The 24,531-nt window shown below is 39.2% G+C and overlaps 1 protein-coding gene across 1 annotated transcript in view; it reads left to right on the forward strand.

Moving 5' to 3' along the window:
• LOC136858792 (lachesin) overlaps positions 1-24,531 on the forward strand; it is a 1,234,732-nt gene that overhangs the window by 892,767 nt on the left and 317,434 nt on the right. The window contains exon 6 of the mRNA XM_068225747.1: positions 2,106-2,234. Coding sequence (XP_068081848.1) covers positions 2,106-2,234 — 129 coding nt within the window. The remainder of the gene's footprint in view (positions 1-2,105; positions 2,235-24,531) is intronic.

The following is a 24,531-nucleotide window of genomic DNA, read 5'->3' on the forward strand; positions in this document are numbered from 1 at the left end:
ACAGAAGTAAAAATTGGTAGTTAGAATCCCCTCTAAAAATAAAGGAACACGTATTTTTTGGTTTCCTGTAAATCCTAATAGGAGGGGTGTAAAAGGGTGAAAAACGGGTTGAATGCCTTTAATGAGGATACATATATCTCAGAAACGAAGGATATTACAGAACTGAAAATTTGTATATGGGATCTCCTTTAAAAATAAAGAAACGCGTATTTTAGTTTTTGGAAAATCCAATTAATGGCGGTTAAACAGGAGTGACAAATTGGGGTGAATTTTTTGAAAGACTATATCTACAGATTATCTTGGAAACGTAAAATGTTACAGACGTAAAAAGTGGGTGTTTGAAGTCTCCTGTAAATGTAAAGAAACAGAGGTGATTTGTTTTTGGAAACTCCACTTAAGGGGAACTCAAAAGGGGTGAAATTTTAAAATGAGAATTTTTACAGTATATCTAAAAAAACTTAACATGTTACAGAAGTGAAAAATGGTATTTTTTATCTTTATTAAACATAAAGAAACGTGTATTTTTAGTTTTCGGAAATACCACTTGGGAGGAGGGGGGTTAAAGTGACTGAAAATGGTGTTGAATTCTTTTAATTAGGCTACTGATATCTCAAAAATGAAGATGTTACAGACGTGAAATTTGATATTTGCAATCTGCTTTAAAAGTAAAGAAACACGTATTCTCGGAAAATCCAATGAAGGGTTGGGGGGGGGGGATGAAAGGATTGAAAAATTAATTGACTTACTTGTATGAGAATACAGACATCTAATAAAAACTAAAGTTGTTACAGACGTGAAAATTCTTATTTGGATCTCCTTTAAAAACAAAGAAAAACGCGTTTTGGGGGGAAACCATCTTGGAGGGCGGGAGTGTAAAGGAGTTGAATTCCTTTCATGAGGACACATAAATCAAAAACTGAAGAAGTTAGAGTCGTGATAATTGGTATTTAGAAGATCCTTTACTATTAAAGAAACAAGTATTTTTTGCGGGGAAATTCACTTAGGGGGTCGGGGGAGAGGGGAATAGTGTGAAATGAAGTGAAGAATGTAAGTTATTTTTATGGGGATACTTATATCTCAAAACTGAAGGTAATAGACGTGAACATTGGTGTTTGTAATCTCCCTTAAACATATAGAAACAAGCCTTCTTTTAATTTTTTTTTTGGGGGGGGTAAATAAACTTAACGGTGGTAGGGTGTAGAAGGAGGTGAGACCAATTGATTTTACTGTTATTAATGTACTTATAAAGATCCTCCGTTGCTCAGGCAGCAGCACGCCGGCCTCTCACAGCTGGGTTCCGTGGTTCAAATCCCGGTCACTCCATGTGATATTCGTGCTGGACAAAACGGAGGCGGGACAGGTTTTTCTCCGGATACTTCGGTTTTCCCTGTCATCAGCCATTCCAGCAACAAATAATAGTAATAATAATAATAATAATAATAATAATAATAATAATAATAATAATAATAATAATAATAATAATAATGTTCCGGACCGTCATCAAATGTGCGGACCGCGCTGGAAACGGCTACTGGACGGGTAATGACTAAGAATGCAGTCCGGCCGCCGGTCCAGTGCGGCCAAGGCACCCAATATAACAGCATGCCGGATTTCCTGAAGGATTTTATCCATATTAAAAATGATTATAGGGAAAGATGGCAAAGATTTACGTACCTAACTGACCGGGAGGAATACCTGAGCCTAGCCCGGGAAGTCCGAACTCGATTGCTGGAAAGGAAGATTGAAAAATGGGAGGAAACGTGCCGTAAAATAAGAAAAAACGAGTCAGATCGGGAATTTTGGTGGATTCTCGCAGAAAACGAGTCAGATCGCGAATGTCGGCGGAATATATATCTAAAACAATAAGCATTCAATTATAAATTTCAGTATAATACCGTAGCGAAGCACGGGTATCTTGCTAGTTTTAAATATATACGTAACTTGCAGGTTACGCGGGTCTTCAAGGTTACATATTAACGCTTGTAACGGAGGGCAATGCTAAACATTTAATGACTTTCTTTTGGCTCTGATTACGTTTCTTAGTAAATTAATAAATTTGCTTGGAAATATTGCACTGAATTACAAAATATTTTTTCTTGTTTCAGTGTCCAGCGTTGAAGGTCCTGTGTTCAACATAACTCGGGTCAACAGACTCCATATGGGTGCTTACTTGTGCATTGCGTCCAACGGTGTCCCGCCCTCTATCAGCAAGAGAATCATGCTCATTGTGCATTGTAAGTAACAACACAGAACAATAGTTCTTTCTTTTCTAAAGTGAAGCTTTACATAAGCCGCTATCGTTGCATCAGATGTATACACAGTTCTTACCGTTTCAAAAACTGATGTCAGTAACTCCATTTTACTCATGCATCACATCATGATTTACTCACTTCTGTGAGCATCGTTCATTTTTCGTTATTTTTATCTGAGGTAAATTCAAGGCGAGAATTCTTGACCTGGCCGGGAATCGAACCCATGACCTCCGGGTGAGAGGCAGGCACACTACACTTGGCCCGCGGAGACCGGCATTTAGGTAATGATACAAGACTATATGTGACTATAAGGTATATATATTTTTTTTTTGCTATATTTTTTACGTCGCACCGACACAGATATGTCTTATGGCGACGACGATGGGATATGAATGGCCTAGGAATGGGAAGGAAGCGGCCGTGGCCTTAATTAAGGTACAGCCCCAGCATTTGCCTGGTGTGAAAATGGGAAACCACGGAAAACCATCTTCAGGGCTGCCGACAGTGGGGCTCGAACCCACGATCTCCCGATTACTGGATACTGGCCGCACTTAAACGACTGCAGCTATCGAGCTCGGTACTATAAGGTTTAGCAGAGAGTAAGTGAAAAGGAAATTGAAGTATGATATGGGCGGAGAATCAGACGGTGGGGCATTAGGCCCAAGAAGTTCCTTGAATGAATTAAATTATAAATAATTTTGTTTCGTCACGATGCAAAACGCCCATGCCTAGTACATGCATTGATATTTCGTTCTTTCGTTGTTCACGTCTTGCTATGAAAGATATAAGAGGTGTCTACATGGGGCTATGTTGTAATAAAACATAGGAATTAATGTTATTTGAAGCAGCGAAACGTTCACTAAGCTACAACGTGGTCCTCCGTTCCTGGATTTAATGAAGGTAATACGAACTTTATGATAAACCAGCAGTGAAATATGCGATATGGGAATTGATTATCCCATACATTAGTCAGCATTGTAAAGGCGGCAAATTACTTGAGCTGGGAATGCAAAGACGCAATTTTTTTTGTGTATATGAGTACGAAACCGTAGCGCTGCAATCAGGCGGGGAACAACAAGGTTATGTTTGATGTTCCTTGATTCATGATTTCTCTGACTCTCCGTGTTTAAGTTACTCTGAAACGGAGTTCAACCCATCAGGCACGATTCGTGTGGACTGTAATTACAGTACGGTAAAGTGTCATTTTCCGTACTGACTTGAGTAATGACAATTACGTCACAGTATGAAATGAAAGATACTTGCATGCGTTTTCCGCGGGACGATTATACATTTTTTTTTTTTTTTTTTTTTGCAAGTTGCTTTACGTCACACCGACACAGAATGTTCTTATGGCGACGAAGGGATCAGGAAAGGGCGAGAAGCCGCCGTGTACTTATTTAAAGTACAGTCCCTGCATTTGCCTGGTGTTAAAATGTGAAACAACTGGAAACCATCTTCAGGGCAGCCGACAGTTGGGTTCAAACCCATTATCTTCCGAATACTGGATACTGGCCACATTAAAGCGACTACATCTATCGAGCTCGGTGATTAGACTGTTTAATCATCGTCGCCACAAGACCTACCTGTGTCGGTGCGACGTAAAACAACTAGCAAAAAAATAAAAATAAAGAAAGACTGTTTAATCGTTCGAGTGTTCACTTGCATTTTCGATCTAGGCTGTAATCTAGGAGAGCGTTTTAGCTTTCGCTTACAGTTAGAGAGTTGTCTTGAGTTGGATTCTGAGAAAGTTAGTGAATATTGTTCGAAGGCGTATTAGCTTGGAACGGTCTTCACTCAGTTTTGTGACATCAAATGACATAATAACGACAGCTAACGACTTGGACACGACAACTGATGTTCATGATAGTGCTGACTGAGTGTTGCTGTCTGTCGTCGTTATAATCATTAACATTATAATAATAGTGAAAATAGCAACGGCTAAAATAACTCATCTACTGAAATTTATTTTGTTTTCCTTATTAATGACAAATTCGTTGACTTTATGTCATACCTTCATCTACTTTTCAAGGTACGAGCTGCCACTGGACTGGATTCTTACTCATTACGCTGTTCCTCTTCATGACTTCCTTAATGAACAGTTCCTTTGGTCGCGGTACTCTAGCATCGCCAGCTTAATAGAAACGGGCACGACGAAATCGTGACCTCTCGACGCCTTTCAATTCAGTGTGGGGAAGCATCAAGACCTACGTACGAGTATAGGCCTATTCACACTATTATGCTGCAAATAAAGAATTGGACCTAATCAACACACATTGGGACTGATTTCGAACCTGCACACAGAACATGGTGGCGTATGGACTTGTGTAAATAGCAAGTCTGTAAAGACACAAAGGCCCTGAACAAATAATTTGTGAGCATTTTTGTAGAATATTATCAATATTAAAAGGTACGGTGACATTCCAGCTACCCTGCACATCTCACCACAAAACTTATATGAAGAAACTAGACTAGATTCTTTATTATGGCAGGTGGAATTATTTAGGTTTGAATTTTGGCTCAGGCAATAACTACTCTGATTTGGGTTTCTTTTAATAATTTCAACGTAGAATCCAGAAAGAGTATAAATCGTAATTTTCCCCAAAACTATACCGGAGCCAGTATGGACGACATATAATCTTATGGGTTCATTTATTAGTGAGTAGAGCGAACGTCTTCCAAGTCCATTAATGTTGCCAATTATGGGTTCCAAGTTGGTTGAAGTGCCATTTCTAAAACCGCATTGTCCGTCACAATGCTAACACATCAAATCTGCCGAAGCTGCTTGGTGTTGTGAAACCTAATGCTCAATTATTTTCTGTTTTTCTCATTCCTTAGTGCGATCCCTTTCATCGGATTCGTGCCTTCGTCACTGGAGCTCGAACTATTGTGGGCCCTCGAACATCAGCCACTGCGTCCTCCGAATTGCCAATGTCAATTTGACACTATTCCATATTAGGCTTTAGAACGTCCCTTTGACGTTTTTACTGTCCTCCCTGGATAAGCTGCAGATCCTTCAAATGTTAATAAAAGGGAGCACATTTATATAGGTATTTCGATGGGGTTTCAGAGGTGTCACGGTTGGGGATTATGACGTTGTTGACGCTTTAAGTACAGCCCCAACAACTGTACTTACATCTTTCTTCCTGCTTCACTCGACTGATTAGTCCTTCGTTTCCTGCAACTATAGTTTATTTACTCAATTAGGTGATGTGATAGATTACATCCACTTGTGAGAAGAGCGGGGTAATCTTGTTATCCTCGTCACAGCATCCCTACTCCCACCGCTATCTTAATTACAGAATTTCTGCCACTGATAAACCGCGCTAATCTAGTTGAATCCCGAGCGTGCTTCAACAGGTGGAGTGGGGTGAGCTGACATTGCTACAGTATGGTTCAGACACAGCTATCTCCTGAGACCTTAAAAGTCAGCACATTTCATATAACTTACGTACATTATCCCAACTGTTCAGAGCGGGAAGAGGATAAGATAAAGAAGAATAGGCAAAAGATTTAACACAAAGGAGGAAGTTTCTTTTCTTACATAACAAGGGTGCATTCTTGCTATCGCGTTTCGAATACTGCTCGCAACGGTTGTCTGGTATGCAAGCTTACTCAAGGAATTTCTACATGTAAAAGATAAGTTGTAAGTTGTAACCATAAGTGATATTTTACATTGTCATAATTTTTATGTAATAGTACCAAAATCCGAGGTGGTAAGGTAAAGCCATGCTGGATTCACCTTTAAAGACATGGTTGCGATTCCTCGTTAGGCTGTATTTTTAAACTTTTTAAGATGCACACATGACTCTGCGGTTCACTCAGACTACGTTAGAAAGGATTAAGAAAGGCATACGCCATTTCATTTACCGTACCAAGTTAATTCCTCGTCGCAAAGACGGCCAGATACCGAGCTAACCAATTTCGTGCTTAAGTCACGGATAGTGAAAGCTTTTACCCAAGTTCATCACGCTTTAGTGGGCTGTACATTCATACCTCGAAATGACTTTTTCTTCTTTTTTTCAATTTACTTCACGTCGCACCGACACAGATAGGTCTTATGGCGACAATGGGATATAAAAGGCCTAGGAGTGGGAAGGAAGCGGCCGTGGCCTCAATTAAGGTAGAGCCCCAGCATTTGCCTGGTGTGAAAATGGGAAACCACAGAAAACTATCTTCAGGGCTGCCGACAGTGGGTTTGAACCCACTATCTCCCAGATGAAAGCTCACAGCTGCGCGGCCCTAACCGCACGGCCAACTCGCCCAGTACCTCGAGATGACAGAAGATACTACTTTTTAATGAAATACCTGCGATGTTTTCAAGGGGAACGATTTTGATATCATGTTTAAATCCGCATTAATAGCGGTACTGGAGGTTGTTGATAATATTGTTAACAACATTAACTGTTTATGTTGGGTACCTTCTAAAGAAATGTCGGGGTGGTGGAGGTGGTGGTGATTATTGTTTTATGATGAAGTAAAACTGGGCACCGGTCTAGAAAGACAAGAATAACGGCCAAGAGGATTCGTCGAGCTGACCACACGACACCTCGTAATCTGCAAGCCTTCGGGCTGAGCAGCGGTCGCTTGGTAAGCTAAGGCCCTTCAATGGCTGTAGTGCCATGGGGTATGGATTGGTTTGGTTTACAACTGGGCAACCATTCTCTATTAACACTTATCAGAGGGAACGGGTTCGACAGTTCGAAAAATGAAGGTATCGAACAAAAAAAAGACCAGGGCCACGAAGGGCATGCACATGAAATACTTCTTAGGCCTCGGGAACATAGTACCGTCGGAGTTAGAAAAGAACAAGAGTTGACCAAGGAAGGTCGGATAGGATATATGAGTGTGAGGATCCTGACCCAAATAAGTGGAAGCAATATCAGGACTCGGCTAACAGCCCCATAGTCATCAACGTACGTTCCCAAGTTAAGAGCACCTGGGGCCCCTTCTAGTCGCATCTTACGACAAGCAGGGGATACCGTGGTCATAATTATACGGCCCCACCTACATGGGTACAAATGTTGGAGTGTCGGAATTTTGACCTGTAAGAGTTCATTATTGTGCCGGAAACCAATGGAACAAATTTGTTGAATCATCCTCAGAAAATATAATAATAATAATAATAATAATAATAATAATAATAATAATAATAATAATAATAATAATAATAATAATAATAATAATAATAATAATAATAATAATACAGAATTGTTTACGTCCCACTAACTACTTTTACAGATTTCGGAGACTGCAAAGAGCCGGAATTTTGTCCTGCCGGAGTTGCATTACAGATCAGAAAATTTACGGATACTTCTCCTTCTTCTTCTTCCCTGATCTTTCCCCAGTCATTTGGGGTCAGTACTAGTGTAGATTAAAGCCAGATGCCCTTCTTATCGCCAACCGTTTTTGGAGGGGAGTATTCACTTTCGCTTGTTCCTGTCGTGGATGGTAGTGTTGTATGTAGATATTTATTGAAACGATCATAAACACCCAATTCTCGATTCAGAGGAATTAACTGTATGCAGCTAAAATTCTCCAACCAACCGTAAATCAACTAAATATATTATTGTAGTGAATCAAAATACGGCAGTGGAATCAGAAATCCCATGAAATGTAAACTTTTGGAAATATTGGACCTATACTCTGACCATTCAGCCAAGGAGGCAGACTCTAATTCTAAGGATACGAGGTAATGCAGAAATTTAAACGACGTCCGTCAACTTGAAACTAAATAAGACAGGTGTGAGAAATATGTTTCGAAACGGCTTGAAAGTGACCGTAATGATGATTCATGAGAGGAAAAAGCGAATATTCTAACGAAATTGACCATAGTGAGAATAGTACACATCAGGTAACTTTAGCGACGTAAATGACACTTATACAGCAGAGAATCATAAGCGAGCATGAATTTTGGAGAAAGAATTGTCCAATATTCCAACATTCCAAAAGTTTACATTTCATGGAATTTCTGATCTCAATGCCGTATTTTGATTTACCGTACTACAATAATATATTTACTTACTTCATTTTTCGAGATTTCTCTATGTGAAAAGGCTTTCATGGGCCAACACAATTTCCATTAATGAATTTGAAAATAGGACATCGATGGGCTATCTTTTGCCATTATTATTATTATTATTATTATTATTATTATTATTATTATTATTATTACTATTATTAAGAAATGAAAATAAAATAGCTGTAAATATTTTCGTATGTATTTGCTTCCTAGAAAATTATCATTTTGCGGACCTAATTTCACGACGCATTGCCATAGTGAACCCTTTAACTTACCATTCCATCGTTGGTCGGCCATAGCTGCTGCAGTAGAGCAATATCGAACTCTTAAATCTTGGGGTCGTAGCGGGAATATTTCGGTCACGATCTTAACCAAGCAATGGGGTTCAGAAGAGAGCCTAACTACTTGAAATGAGGAGCAAATATGTGCTTATTAACTTTTATTGAAATAATTAATTGCATAAATTTATTTACATAATATCGTCCATCAAAAAATTAATTATTTAATGTTTCAAACAATCGGGTTGCATTGGGTGAGTTTTAATAGTTACATTTATCGAAGAACATTCTTCGGAGAAAAGTAGAAATATCACAGATTATTGGACAGCGAAAACTAGAAAAATGAAAAGAAACCTGAAAATCGGGCACATATTGATCCAAACGATAACTGAGAATTAATCCACACGATCCGTGAAAAATCTGACCTTCAACAAGTAGAATTCCAGACGTTATTTTTAATTAAGGTTATCCACCAGTCAAATACCCTGTCGGATATGGGAACACCCGCCGAATGGACCCTTAATCTAACCAAATTGACTATCAGTTGCTTTAGACAGCTAGCAAGATACTACTGGAAAGCATGGTGTTCACTACAAGTTAACACAAGCACTCATAATTAAAAATAAAATTCCATCATGTATTGTCATCTCGTGACACCCTTAATTTATGGAATAATCTCGACGCTGAAACATGCATCACCCAAACAGCTGTTTAGAAGGAACCAACAACAACTCGATCCGAGAGGATCTTACGTTACGTCGTTCTGAATGAAAAAACTGCGAAATGCAGGAAACACGTATTCAGCATGCATTTAGAAGAAATGCCAAATACTGAAGTTAAAGAAAAAGTGGTAAATCACTTGAAAAATATTCTTATGAAACCAACTTTCAGATTATAAACGGTTACGTTAAGTTTTATAAAATTACAAGTTCAATGGTAAAATTAAAAAATCTAAGGAATCATTTCCTTTACAACGACTACCATTACAGATCCATCTACTTATTGATTGTCCCAAAAAACTAACTACAAAATTATTGATCGACCACAGTCAACTATTATAAAAATGAAAGAACGAAAAATTGAAAATAAAATATATTCGCAGCTGACGAATCGAAACCGCATTTGTAACTCCAGTCTCACATAAATAAGCTAAGTGTCAACACGCATACTAACAAAACAATCGGACGTCTGAACGACAAAACAATTATGTCCGTAACTAAAATAAAATACTGAAGTTCAATGAACTCAAACGCGCATGGCAAACAGCAGTAAATAATCACCGTTAGCTCAGTATCCAATATTGGACAACCCTCATTTTCATGCCACTAGTGGTTCCATAATCTTATGTAAACACCTTCCAGCTGGTAAGGGCTGTGCCGAAACATGGCCTCATTGTTACGTTGCTAACACTCTTCGCATTGCATACACTACTGCAGACACTACCATCGTTCAAGTCACTTCGCAAAAACATCTAATCTAAGACTTGAGTATATACAGACGACACCCTAAACCTATCGTCAAGCCTACATAATGTCTACATACCCTAACACTAACCTCTATGTAGACACACACCTTCCTAAACCTGTCGTTGAGTGTAAACTGGGACATCTCATCATCAATATACTCCTATGATAACATGTGACGTCCTAAATCTATCGTCGAGCGGAAACTGGGACGTCTATGCATTCTTTAGAATGTCAGGCGAAATCGTAACTTCAAACACACTCTTCGATATTTAGCTGGAAACCTTGTCGAAACTATAGCACACAATGAAACGAATCTTTCCACAGAATGAACGCAAGTCGGGAAATGCTACTAACTCCCTGTCTTGTCAATAAAATGTGAAATTGAAAATAAATGACGCGTGGCAAGCAATCCACAACTCAAACACGATCTCGACATTCGCAATGAAGTTTGGAAAAATAATAACGAATTTCAGCACACGTCTAAAATTCCGTGAATATCGCCACAACAGTAATCATCACCACCGCAAAAATCCACACTGTAATTGTAGGGTGAGGCCCAAAATCGCCTACCATCTCACTATTCCAAACATGCATATCCGTAAATTATCCAGTGAAGCGAAATTCAATGAATCTACACAGCCAAACTATCGCTTTAATAACATCCAATATCTCATCCCACAATGTTTCCGAATTAATGATAATTTATCGTCCCGTAATATATGAAATTTACTGAGTGGAAATTTGTTATAACAGTCAAATAACACCAACCGTGTATTCAGAATGCTTTTCTATCCTTGAGGTCGCATACCATAATATTCACTATGCTGATTTTACATAAATCGTCATTTGGACTTAACTGCCAAGAGCTACAATCTTCTACATGCATTGTTTTTCACAAGATCTTGACTTGAAATCATAATGTGCGTCACAAAGCACTCATTTCGAACCAACCTTCACTCGGTCAGCTGTTCCGGATTGTTAGCGGAATCTCACTACAGCCTGCCTCAGAAATATCACATTTAATATACAGCCTGTCTCAAAAATTCTTTACCATGGACAAATATAGCCTCCTCAAAAATTCATCTCCATTGCCTATCACGGCGGTATTACTCATGAAATACAGGCTGCCTGTGCATTCAACGTCTACACAACTATTCTCTCAACATACCATTCCGGCACAATCCATTTCTTCCTGTTTCTAAATTTTCACCTCAGTACTCCCGTAACGAAAATTTTTATAAGGATCTATTCATTTATTTTTACAACACACCGTTATTTCCTATAACACCGACGTGCACAATGTCACAAAAATGACCTTCCCATGAATAAATAGAACTTCATCAGACTCCACTGGATTTCGAGATAAACGCAAATCTTACTCAACATATCTGTTAAATACACGTTTAAAATAGAAAATTTTTATCCTGCTGTAATTATTATTATTATTATTATTATTATTATTATTATTATTATTATTATTATTATTATTATTTCGACAAAAAATTGAACCCATACGATATTCAAAATTAAGGCATTCACCACGACTACATGATCGTTATCACCTTCATAACTTTACTCAGGTTAACAATATCTCAAAGAATGTTAACACATTATTTAAGCTTCGCATTTCACAATTTCTCGACAAGAATTTTCCTGCCCGGAAGCGTTTCACACGACGACCATAAATATAACACATTCGCCTGATCATTATTAAATATTAATTCGACGCACGCACTGAAAATTTTATTGGGACAAACAAATTCTAAACTACAACATTAATACAAAATATATATACAGAGCTGTAATGATAGTCATCCTGGAGATTGCAGCCATATTTAGCCAGCTGCTCTCGTGTTTAGACGTTCATGGCTACAATAGACATCATCTTTTTATAAATATTGAACCCTTTTGGTCCATACTGAAGGATACCTACCTTTCTTACCTATCAGCAAAGTTCATGAGATCTGTCTCTTGGGTCGTATCGGGTTTTTTGTCACTTGCTGAGATAAAGGTAGGGTTCAGTAATTCTAATCTATCTACTCAAATGAAAGTATTGTTAAAAAAATGTTACTATTTATTCAAGTATTTCATGAAGCATTTCTGATTTATCAACGGTATCATTTAACTCAATCGTGTCCACTGGACATCACAATTATTTTTTATATAGAGGGTCAGAACACTGGTGTGAGCCTTTGACGTAACTGCCTGATGGGCATTCTTACTGGAAATCATTGTCCCAATTAATAATTAAAGAAAGGAAAGTCTGGAAATCCTTAAATTCGGCTTCCATGTGAGACTACATGTACCATCATAGTGATTCTTTATGGTCCAGCCCTCATAACACGAACTCTGGACTCTGGGTGTAATTAAGGCAGTCCAATCGGTGTGTGCCACACAGTGGTAATACGGCATGGACCCTTTATTGAATCGACGTGACCTGCGACTATGTCATGGAACGACATCTAAACTTCTAAGTTACTTTAAATTCATTGTGGAAGATGACCGCAAGGAAAATGATGCGACAGTGGCATATGGCCCTAATCTAAGTCACTGAGGTTGATGACCCCATTGTCCATCCAATTTTCTAAGCTGAAGGCTAAACACAATTAAGTTACATCCGTTAATGACCAAAGTTTCCACTTTACTATTCCCAACACATTACTATTCAATCAAACAAAGTCAAATAATACAACAATAGCAATTCTCACAATACTTTGTGGCAGTAAAATCCATTACCTTTGGATAGTTACGTTAATATTTACACATTCCCCAGAAAACAAACTAAGATTTCCAGAATGCATCTCCAAGTTATTCGCTTGATTTAAAGTTATTTCAATATACGGTTTTCACTGAATTTAATAATTTTAAAAATGTAAATGATTTAATGAAATCTTAAAGAACAACAAATTTTATTTCCACGCACGGATGGTTTCTGCACAAATTCCTACACAATGCAACGTAAATTTTTTGAATCATGTGATGTTTATCTGTTGATTCCTGTATCTGGAAAAGAACTATTAGATCATTCATGTCCAGTTTATATCTTGTTTCATGACCTCACACTTTAAATCTAATCTAACCCTAGCCATTATTAATACTTGGATAACCCTAATAATTTACGTACAAACCAAAGTAATTCATCGTATAATGTAAGCCAGTTACGATGTCATATCTCGTCATAACATTCCATTAAGTTTGCGCACTCCTCACAGACAAAACATTCATCACTACCATCGCTGTATATTTTGGACAACCCTGAATTTGGCTAATCTTCCTCATTTTACTCTAAGTTCGTGGTCTCAAACGCACATTACGTTCTCAATTAAACAAATTTACCGTATCTAATAACACACACGTTATTCCCGGATGAAAATTTCAACTAAATCCAACATTGAACGTTATCCTCTGCCGAGAAATGCACTCAATTCAATGCGTAACACACTCTGCATGTTCCGTTATCCGGGTGGCGAACCCCTATCAGCTGACGGCATTTCGCCCCAACCCTCGCTTGGCAGTGATATGAGACATCTGTTTGTTCTACCTGACTGGCCTCTCAGAATGCAACCTTTAAACTCTGCCGACATAATTACACAAATACGATATTCTAACCAACAAAATGCACATAGATTATACTTCAAAATGTCCACAATAATAGTACAAGTCGCAAATTAATACCGGCGCGGATTCTTGTATACTGCTTTCCATTCCCAACATTATAAAATCTTCCTCGGGCTTCCACAAGTCCCGGCTTCATTGACAGGTCTCCAACACCTGATTCATAAATCTCATCTCGATTCACACGACAAAACTAACCTCTGTTTCCCAAACTCACGACTATCACTGAAAAAAAGAACTGGAATAAAATCCTTACTAGAATCCACGACGTCTAATAACGCACAGTGCTTTAATAATGAATAACTTCGCATAAAATGATATTGTATTTTAATAACTGGATTTTCACGAAAATGACTGTAAGATTCTACTAAATCTTTTTATTGTCAGTCAGACACAGTTTAAAAGGGCCTAGAAAAACGTTTCACTCCGTGACCAAATTCATCACTCTATACTCTCACCCGACAGCGCGCTTCCACTCGATTGAACATGGGTAACTATGGATTTCTTATATTATTTACGTCAAAATTTCAGACAGAAAAATTTTACGTCAAATGAACATCTTAATTTGACATCACAAAATATAGGCAGTAAACACACTGAAATGACGATCAACATTGGAAGTGATATCACTTCGAAACGCTATTTAATAACTTTTTACAACATCATACGGCACTCGCAAGACTTCGAAAATTTATCCAAGTGGAAAATAAAACAAGTGACCCTTTTTCGTCGTATTCTAACACTTACAACAACCACATAGGGACGACCAACTGCGTCGTATATAGCCCCTTCAAATAAATGTAATTTAGACATCATGAAACAAGATATAATAGGTGGTAAGATGGTAAGTCACATACCTTAAGTCACGCCAGCGTTCATCATAGGGTTCACCTGTGACCCTGGCATTCTTATTTAGCTGTTTTTACATTTCTGGCTGTACAGATCATTATATTCTTCCGGTTTCCTGCAAATAAAGCATAAAAAAAGAAAATGACCTTCACTTGTTCTTGTTGAGCGCACACGATAAACTGTAATTATTTCAGCACAATAATTACTTTCTTTATCACATACAAATTTATTCGGTCCCTCGACCGTCCTATTTGGTACAATTATTTTCACTCAAGAAAGCCATCTCCACATGGAGTCAAGACCCCAGCCACAACGGCTAAAATCTGTTGGTTGGACTTAGTCTACTTTTGTCGTTCTATTTTACAGAGCAGCTCAACCCTCTGTCTTCAGCCTCGTGATACAAAATGCAGGGGTTTCATCATGGCGTCACTTCTTATTTATAGACAATTCCCCCACTCTCCGAGCATCTCACTTTGCCGCCAAGAAAATTTTCGTAACCTTTCTGACTTAACTAAACTGTAATTACATGAGTTTTGAAGGTAACCACACACTTGCTACATTGCCGGCGGTAGTGTTCATGGACATTTAAAATTTATACATATTAAATTAGCTGGATAAATGACCTCATTTGATAGGCACTATATTTTGTCGACCTGGCTTGGGTACGCCATATACACGCGCTCTTCTGAAATAGCCCTCAAAATGACTTAAGGTTCTTCCGCCGTCGACACGTGCCAATGACGTCACGTACCCCAGAGCGTGGGACAGAAGGTAGCCACCCCCTCGTCACGTATCAACTCCGTGCTATCAAGAATCGAACTTCTTATTCCAATTGACAATTTAATACATAATATTCTTAGGGCACAAAGGTCATGGGTTCAATATATAAATTAAAATACACAGATTTTACACTCGTTATCGATTAACACCGCAAATGACGCACTCTATTCGCGTTTTTAACATGCGACAAGCATCCTTCTCTACTGGAGACCGCCACTGCTTTCCCAGGACCCTGCTTTTGTCCAACCTAATGCTGGCCAGGTGTTTCAAATAGATAACAAAAATCAGACCTCACTGGCTAGCCTCCAGACTCCCTTTGACAATATCAAACACACACAATTGTAATGCAGAGAGAAACTCAGCTACGTATTTTAAGCAGATATCTATGCCTTCACAGTTTTCGTAGGTGGAAGCTCAGGAAAATTTCTATCACCTTCCATTTAATATTCTACTTGAACCATTGACCCGAACATATAACAAGTAATTTTTAGAACTAAACCCCGCACTTTCTTGAAGACGAGCGACGTGTGTTTCACCATCCAGACCTCCAGATAGAATGACAAAAGGTAGTTGGAGGGGATTTCTTTTATACCCTCTGAGAGGACGCTACTCTCACCATGAAGCTCGATGGTGCAATCTGCTAATTCCACATCCACTGGACCAATTATCTTTAAATTTATTCCATAAACTCAGACAAACTTATAATTCATCATGGTGTTAATTTTATATTTCCCCGTGCTTGCAACGGGAGTAATGAATTTATTTCTGACATGTCGTTTCGCGGTCTTTCTTCAGAAAATGACCTCGACAAGTGTCGCAAATCCGCGAGTGTGGCGCCAACTTTCCTCCAGGCTTAACTGCATTTATATTCACCCTGGGGATTCTATCTTCATGTAATGTTTTTTTTATAATAATGATACTTTAATCCTGGATATACCATGTTGCAAAAGTCTCTCGTTATGAAGGGTTTTGCGAAATGGATAAATTAATCAGTACTCGATGTCAACCGAAGTATCCCGGCATTTCACGAGAGGGCGGCTCACTTGTCACGGTTAGCGCCGTTCCCACGAGAGAGCGAGGCTCTTGAAATAAAACATGGCTACTCTCAGAAATGTTATTTTTAGCTGAAATAAATATCTGGAATTATTTTTTCATCGCAGAATTAAGGGTTCAACATCACCTCGGTAGAGAAGCTTTTGTTAGTTTTGTATTTGGTCTGGGCTGATACTGTACACTGCGGTTCTGCTATTGCTCGTTCACCCCTGCATTGCCTTACGATGGAGGTCTGGAAGTTCTCGAAATTATAGAAGATCTTGAAGTTCTCGAAATTCTAGAAGGTCTAGCAGCTCTAGTAGTCGTGGAAATAGAACATGGCAATGCACTTGTTCCTGAAATATACTTGTTTGACTTCTGCACAGACAAAGTTGTTAGTAGTAATGGCTTCAAAATAAATTACTAGTTACGACTGAAATCTGATCGCACTTGAAAACTTTTAGAGTAAATTTTATTAAAGTTGAACACACAAATGCACACAAGTGCATTTCATAGTTCAAAATGTCAGATCGAATCGAATGTCTAATGGGATCGAACTCGTAATGCAAAATAGAATTGAACTTGTGATGCAATCGGCCACTTAGGAAAGAACAGAAAGTATGTCACTTTTTACTGTCAAGAGTCTTCAGAATTGACTGAAGAATAACGTAAAACAAAGTACTCCCCTCGTGATTACTTGTAAGTTTACACAGTTTTTAATTGGAATTAAACACTGTAATAAATTGTAAATAAAGCTTTAATCTTGTGAATTTAGTACGGTTCACTTCACTTGATTATAAACAGAAATATGGTAATGCAAACAGAGTCTGTTCGAGAACAGTCCTTGGTTCGATCTATTTACAGATACAACTACGCGAAGAATGCCTTTCATGCGTAGAACACAAGTGGTGAATTTAGTCCCGTTCACTTTACTTGATTATAAACAGAAATGTTGTAATGCAAGCAGAGCCTGTTCGAGAACAGTCCTCGGTTTGTTCTACAAGTTCTATCTTAAGAATGCGAGGAATGTCTTTTGTACATAAAACACAGGTTTAAGGAATCACACGTCTTGATAAGTCCTACTTGTAATGCTATTCACTTGAGAAATTCTAAGTTCGATCGCAATGTTTTACTCGGTTAAACATGTCAATCACTTGGAAAAGAAATAGACGAACAGTTTCAAATTTACTGTTGGAAAAATTCCTATCACCTTTGGATTTGTACACTGAGTTATATTCAATTACTTGAGAAAACGTTGCACTCGTAAGAGGAATAAATACAAGTCCTCATTATACCTGCTCTGGTCACTAAATAGTTACTCGCTTGGAATACACATAAAATTAACATGTCTAAGCCCGATACGAAGCATCGTAAAGTTAAACTCCTTGTCATGCAGACTTTCAAACACTCGTCGAGAATCAAACTCACAACTCACATCACGGAGGTATATGACCATCAGCCGACCGTCCGGTCTCGACTGTGGCACATAGTTGACTGACATGACGTGCAAATATGCTACTCTTTTATAAGTACAAGATTGTGGAGATTTGAGGCTATTCTGTTTTATTAAATATCTGCCTTAATTTTAGTTGGATTTCCTTCAAACTTCAGAACGACGTTGTCAAAAAGTTGGTCAACACGATGACATTACTCATTTCATAGCACTCCATTCCAAACAAGAGTTATTAATGATATAACATTTAGAATGTTCTCCCAGCTGACGTAATTTAGCCTTGACCGAGATACAGGACTTAACGTCACACGCTCCATATTGCTCGCAGCTAACGAGCTTGTAGCCGGCTGTGTGTTAGCAAATCGCGTGGAACTTGTCTTTAAACGTCGGGAACTCTGTTTTTTACCAGCATTTCTGGTACAATATGTGTGTAACAACTAAACTGAGTGAAGGAATTTGTGGCAAGAAATATTGTGATAAGCATTTCATGCCCATTTTTTATTTATCGTATGGCATATACACTGACTGACAGAGCAAATGCAACACCAAGAAGGAGTGGTTCGAAAGGGATGAAGGTTGGGGAAAAAACAGAGACGGCACGGACGAATAATTGATGTTTATTTCAAACCGATATGCAGGTTACACCACGCGCACGGCATCGACTCAGTAGGATGTAGGACCACCGCGAGCGGCGATGCACGCAGAAACACGTCGAGGTACAGAGTCAATAAGAGTGCGGATGGTGTCCTGAGGGATGGTTCTCCATTCTCTGTCAACCATTTGCCACAGTTGGTCGTCCGTACGAGGCTGGGGCAGAGTTTGCAAACGGCGTCCAATGAGATCCCACACGTGTTCGATTGGTGAGAGATCCGGAGAGTACGCTGGCCACGGAAGCATCTGTACACCTCGTAGAGCCTGTTGGGAGATGCGAGCAGTGTGTGGGCGGGCATTATCCTGCTGAAACAGAGCATTGGGCAGCCCCTGAAGGTGCGGGAGTGCCACCGGCCGCAGCACATGCTGCACGTAGCGGTGGGCATTTAACGTGCCTTGAATACGCACTAGAGGTGACGTGGAATCATACGCAATAGCGCCCCAAACCATGATGCCGCGTTGTCTAGCGGTAGGGCGCTCCACAGTTACTGCCGGATTTGACCTTTCTCCACGCCGACGCCACACTCGTCTGCGGTGACTATCACTGACAGAACAGAAGCGTGACTCATCGGAGAACACGACGTTCCGCCATTCCCTCATCCAAGTCGCTCTAGCCCGGCACCATGCCAGGCGTGCACGTCCATGCTGTGGAGTCAATGGTAGTCTTCTGAGCGGACGCCGGGAGTGCAGGCCTCCTTCAACCAATCGACGGGAAATTGTTCTGGTCGATATTGGAACAGCCAGGGTGTCTTGCACATGCTGAAGAATGGCGGTTGACGTGGCGTGCCTAGCTGCCACCGCTTGGCGGCGGATGCGCCGATCCTCGCGTGCTGACGTCACTCGGGCTGCGCCTGGACCCCTCGCACGTGCCACATGTCCCTGCGCCAACCATCTTCGCCACAGGCGCTGCACCGTGGACACATCCCTATGGGTATCGGCTGCGATTTGACGAAGCGACCAACCTGCCCTTCTCAGCCCGATCACCATACCCCTCGTAAAGTCGTCTGTCTGCTGGAAATGCCTCCGTTGACGGCGGCCTGGCATTCTTAGCTATACACGTGTCCTGTGGCACACGACAACACGTTCTACAATGACTGTCGGCTGAGAAATCACGGTACGAAGTGGGCCATTCGCCAACGCCGTGTCCCATTTATCGTTCGCTACGTGCGCAGCACAGCGGCGCATTTCACATCATGAGCATACCTCAGTGACGTCAGTCTACTCTGCAATTGGCATAAAGTTCTGACCACTCCTTCTTGGTGTTGCATTTGCTCTGTCAGTCAGTGTATATAGAGAAACAAGAAAGCAAGTACATTATATTTTAATGCCCAAAGTTGTTATTCATTATACAGCCTCGGTATTGACTTCTAGAAAATAAAACCACTCTCCAGGGTAGGCTATTCTGCTACACTCCTTTACAATGTGTTCGTAGGCTTTAAAAGGAGCACCACAGTCACACTCGGGGGATTGTATCTTTCCCCATTTATACAGGGACGCAGCACAGACACCTTGACCACATCGAATCATATTAAGGATGGTCCAAGTTCTACTTGGGAGATCAGACCTCGAATTAAGTGGGAAGAAAGTCCAGAGATGTTCACCTGTGTTTGAGATCCAATCTTTTTTCCATTGGGCATAGGGGTTGAAATTTTCTTCTGTGAGCTTCTGAGCGAACTTAACTGGCGGATGTCTAGATTTCAACCGGTTTATCTGAATGTGAGGAGTATTGGAGTGGATGGACAAGTCAGGGTTCTCATTTATCTTGGTGTATTCTCTCAACACAGCTTGTGCTCTACGGAATGAAGGAGGCATGATGTTGCTCAAGACAGGAAGCCAGTGGGCAGGAGTTGATATTATTACGCCTGAAATAATCCCCATTGTGTTGTTCAGTTGATTGTCCACAAGTTTCACATGGCAGCTGTTGATCCACACAGGAGCACAATATTCTACCACAGAGAAAACTAAACCAAGGGCAAAATATCTCAAGGTAGTTGCAGAAGCACCCCAGGTTGTACCACACAACTTCTGCAGAATGTTGTTACTACTCCTAATTTTTGCTGATGTATTTACTAAATGTTGCCTGAAGGAGAGTGTCCGATCTAATGTTATACCTAAGTAGTTTGGGTAATTGTTGTGTCTGAGGACCTTACCGTTAAAAGACATTTGGAGAGTACAGTTTGCCATTTTTTATTTAGATGAAAGCAGGACACCTCAGTTTTGCTGGTGTTAGGTAGGAGTCTCCATTTCCAAAAATAGTCACTAAGAATGGAAAGGTCATCAGTTAAGATGTTCTCCGTTTCCTTCAGGTTACTATGACTTGCAGCAAGTCTAAGACAAATTTGGTGTTAATTTTTCATAGTTGAAGCCATCTCTTTTCAGTTTGGACTCAGCTAATTTATAACTGTTATGTTTTCAGTCTGCCGACTCTAATTTTGAGTACTAAATTATAAACTACATGAAAAAAGAAAAAAGTGTAAAACTAGCAAATGTACCCGTGCTTCGCTACGGTATTGTACATTATTTGCGGATTTCTACTCAAATTACCGTACACGCAGAGAGTAAGATTTTATTAAATTGTATATTTCTTAGTGTTATCCGAGAAACACCATGGGGAAATCTCCGTAGCTTCTTTACTATGTAATGTTCGCGTTGGAGAGTCCTGATGATCATACTCCGTTTTTAGTGGTCTAGATGGTTGGTTATGATATTTTCTCGTATATCCTCTATTTATACGTTTGATAGAGTTAGAAACTATGAATAGGGCGAAATTCTGGGTACAGTTTTCACACATTACTTCATTTTTCGCCTACTTATGTGGCATCTAGAATCTTAAAATTTGGCACGCATATGGCCAATGTTTTGAGCAAATGGGCTACACTCTGCGATACTGTTGAAATATTGACAGCCACCCTTAGTGCTAATCGAAGACGATTGTGACCTCCAACGGTATTCCGCAATATCGCACAGAATGGCAGCTTGACGTCTCTCTCGCCTTCTACCCAACGAACAACCACGAGTTTACAGAAATGATGACGAAGCGGGCATTACTTTACTTCCCTGCTGGCAAAAAGCCGGAGACCTTGCCACGGTAACCGATAGGTTCGTTGTCAATCTGCGAAAGAGCTCGAAACCCGCAGAAAATAGTAGTTTTCTACGTCATTTGAAGAGTAAGCCTAATTATGTAGATAAAAATAAATATTTAAAATGAAGAAAAGTTTCACATTTAGTTACAGATTTTAGAGAAAGTCAATAGTGTATGAAAAATATCAAATAGCCCGTTGATCTCACTATAATTCCGCAGACTTTTTAAAATCATATGCATATCTAAACCTGCCACTGGATGAGTATACTCTGAATATGAAGTCTGATCGAGATATATCCAGTCGTTTTGCCGTGATGGCGGAACAGAAAAAGAGACAGACACGAAAGCTAACAACCATTGATATGGTCTTCAGTTGACCTAAAACGAATAAATACCTAAGAAATTGGCGAAATAAACAAAATTAAAGACATCAGACTCCCTATAATTTGTATAGATAAATGATAGTTTTCCATCAAAAGGCTTCCAGTCTGGGGTTTACCCAAGTCATGAGAATCAGGATAATCTAGGTCTCATTTTTGCGGATTACATCCTTCTGCTCACATTATCTCCCGCTAGCATGAAGTGAAGTATAAACGAAGTGGTAAATTAGCGTAAAGAGTGGAATTAAAAATTAATGTACAGAAAACCAAAAAGAAACGAATAAAAACTGTGGATGGGTGAGACGAGACTAGAATTTGTCAAGAAAGTAGAGCATTTTGGTACCGGTATGATATTAAGTGGAAATGGAAAATAGTCAGAACAAATAAAAAGACCTAAACAAAAGGGTATGAGTATACTGACAGCTATTAACATTTTAGATAAAAGATGCTCAACACTGTTTACATAGTATATACAAACGTTTTAGCATTAGTTAAATATAGGGGGATATATGGAGCAGAGATCTGGTGAGTTGAACGGAAAGTTTATACACTTGATGCAATTACGAGTAGATTGGCTAGAATATCTATAGGACTACCCATTTGTACAGCTAACTGCGGAGTGAAAATGATGTGCAATGATGTAAGTATGCAGACAAATATTGTTAAAAAGGTAATCAAATATTGGCAGGGGTTGAAGTTGGGATCAGGTGACGAAGTGATACAGATAGCCTATCAACACCAAATGGAATATCAGAACCAAGGATAGTGTGTGGATGGGATACGGAACATTCTGGAAACGGTAGGAATGGGATACTACTGGAGAAGGGATTGCACAGAGCAGCTTAGAATATGTAAAATTTAATTGAGTCTAATAGTTAATGATATTGAAAAGCAACAAATTGTTTCACAGTGTAAACTCAAGAGGTCACTAGAGGAACTTTGTAATATATTTGGGACAATGAGGATAGATATAGATATAATAACATGTAAGGAAATGCGGGACATAATACGATGGTTAATGAGGGTACACCAATATAAAGCGTACAAACAAAATAGAGATGAAAATAAATGTTTACTATGGAGAAGTGGGATAGGCACGCCTTAAAACGATTATATAGAGACAAGGGAAATAAGAAAGAAATTTATAGATGAGGATATGAAAAAATCGAAAACGAAAATCAGCAGTATTCCATTTAAAGTTATTGAACAGAGAGTGGATGCATCCAGGAAAAACTGCAAAATTATTCTTCATTATTAGGGGAATGTGGAGTAGTAAATCGATAGAAGGAAAAGAAGTTTTACATACTAGTTAGTAATAGAATTGTGCCTAATTTAACCTATAAAATATAACTCCGTTGAAGTCTAGAGTAGTTAGGTACGTAGATTATAGTTATAGCACATAATTAATTTATCATCTTATTTCTATTATTCTGCATGTTTTTTGTTTTACCTTATTCTTTACTTGTGTTTTTACTGACTGTTTTTCAGTTAAGCTATATTCAGTTTTGTAAACTGCATATATCGTAAATTAAGATTACAATAATCGATTCCCTCTCCTGGATCTATGGTTTCCGAGAATATCTTAAATCCCCTGATAACCCTATGGTTGTTAGTTTTTCTATAACGCATCAGCTACGGGTTGTGCAGATAGTGTAAATATGTTTTAGCGTTTTAAATTTGACCAGCTGATGTACCCGTGCTTCGCTACGGTATTCTCAGGAAGACTGTCCTTGTGGTTTTCCTACCTGAAGTCGTCAGAGGGAATATAGCGATTAAAAGCAATGTCATATCAAATACTTGATCAAATTACTAAACAGCACATTTTCTCACTTTTAACGAACAGTACTACGGTGTCGATCTAACAGTCTAAAGTTACAGTGTTGCAGTGACCAGACCGCAGACAGCCGTGAACATTTTTCTGCCGTTATTCCGTTAAATATGCACACTGCTCATTCCAATCAGTGCCTCAGAGTAGGAACCGAATAGCTCGAATGCTATGATGAACCAGTTTGTTAGGTATCAGTACATCAGAAATGTATCTACCTCCCCAGCTACTCCCCGACAATTTTCAGGCAGGCTGTTATACTCGGTACGACCGGATGAGATGGCTGTGCGATTAGGTGCGCATAGCTGTGAGCTTGGATCCGGGAGGAAGTGGTTTCGAACTCCACTGTCTACAGCCCTGAAGATGGATTTCCGTGGTCTCCAATTTTAACACCAGGAAAATGCTAGGGCTCTAACGTAATTAACGTAGGGGCTGCTTCCTTCCTAGCGGTAATAAGGGAACAGGGAACTGAAAATCAAGTAGGGATGAGATAAAATTGTTAGTGTTGAACTGTAGAAGTATTGTAAAGAAATGAATAGAATTAAGTAATTTAATAGATCTATATTTACCAGATATTGTAATAGGAGTTGAATCATGGCTGAGAAATGATATAATGGATGCAGAAATTTTCTCAAGGCACTGGAGTGTGTATCGTAGAGATAGGATGGGAATGGTGGGAGGGGGAGTGTTCATTCTGGTGAAAGAAGAATTTGTAAGCTACGGAAAAGTTAAAGATGAGACATATGAAATTCTAGGTGTAAGGCTCATTTCTAAAGATAATAGGCAACTTGATATATTTGGAGTGTACAGATCGGGAAAGGGTAGCACTGACGCGGATTCGGAATTATT

Source organism: Anabrus simplex, chromosome 1 (genome assembly GCF_040414725.1).
Source record: "Anabrus simplex isolate iqAnaSimp1 chromosome 1, ASM4041472v1, whole genome shotgun sequence".
NCBI lineage: Eukaryota > Metazoa > Arthropoda > Insecta > Orthoptera > Tettigoniidae > Anabrus > Anabrus simplex.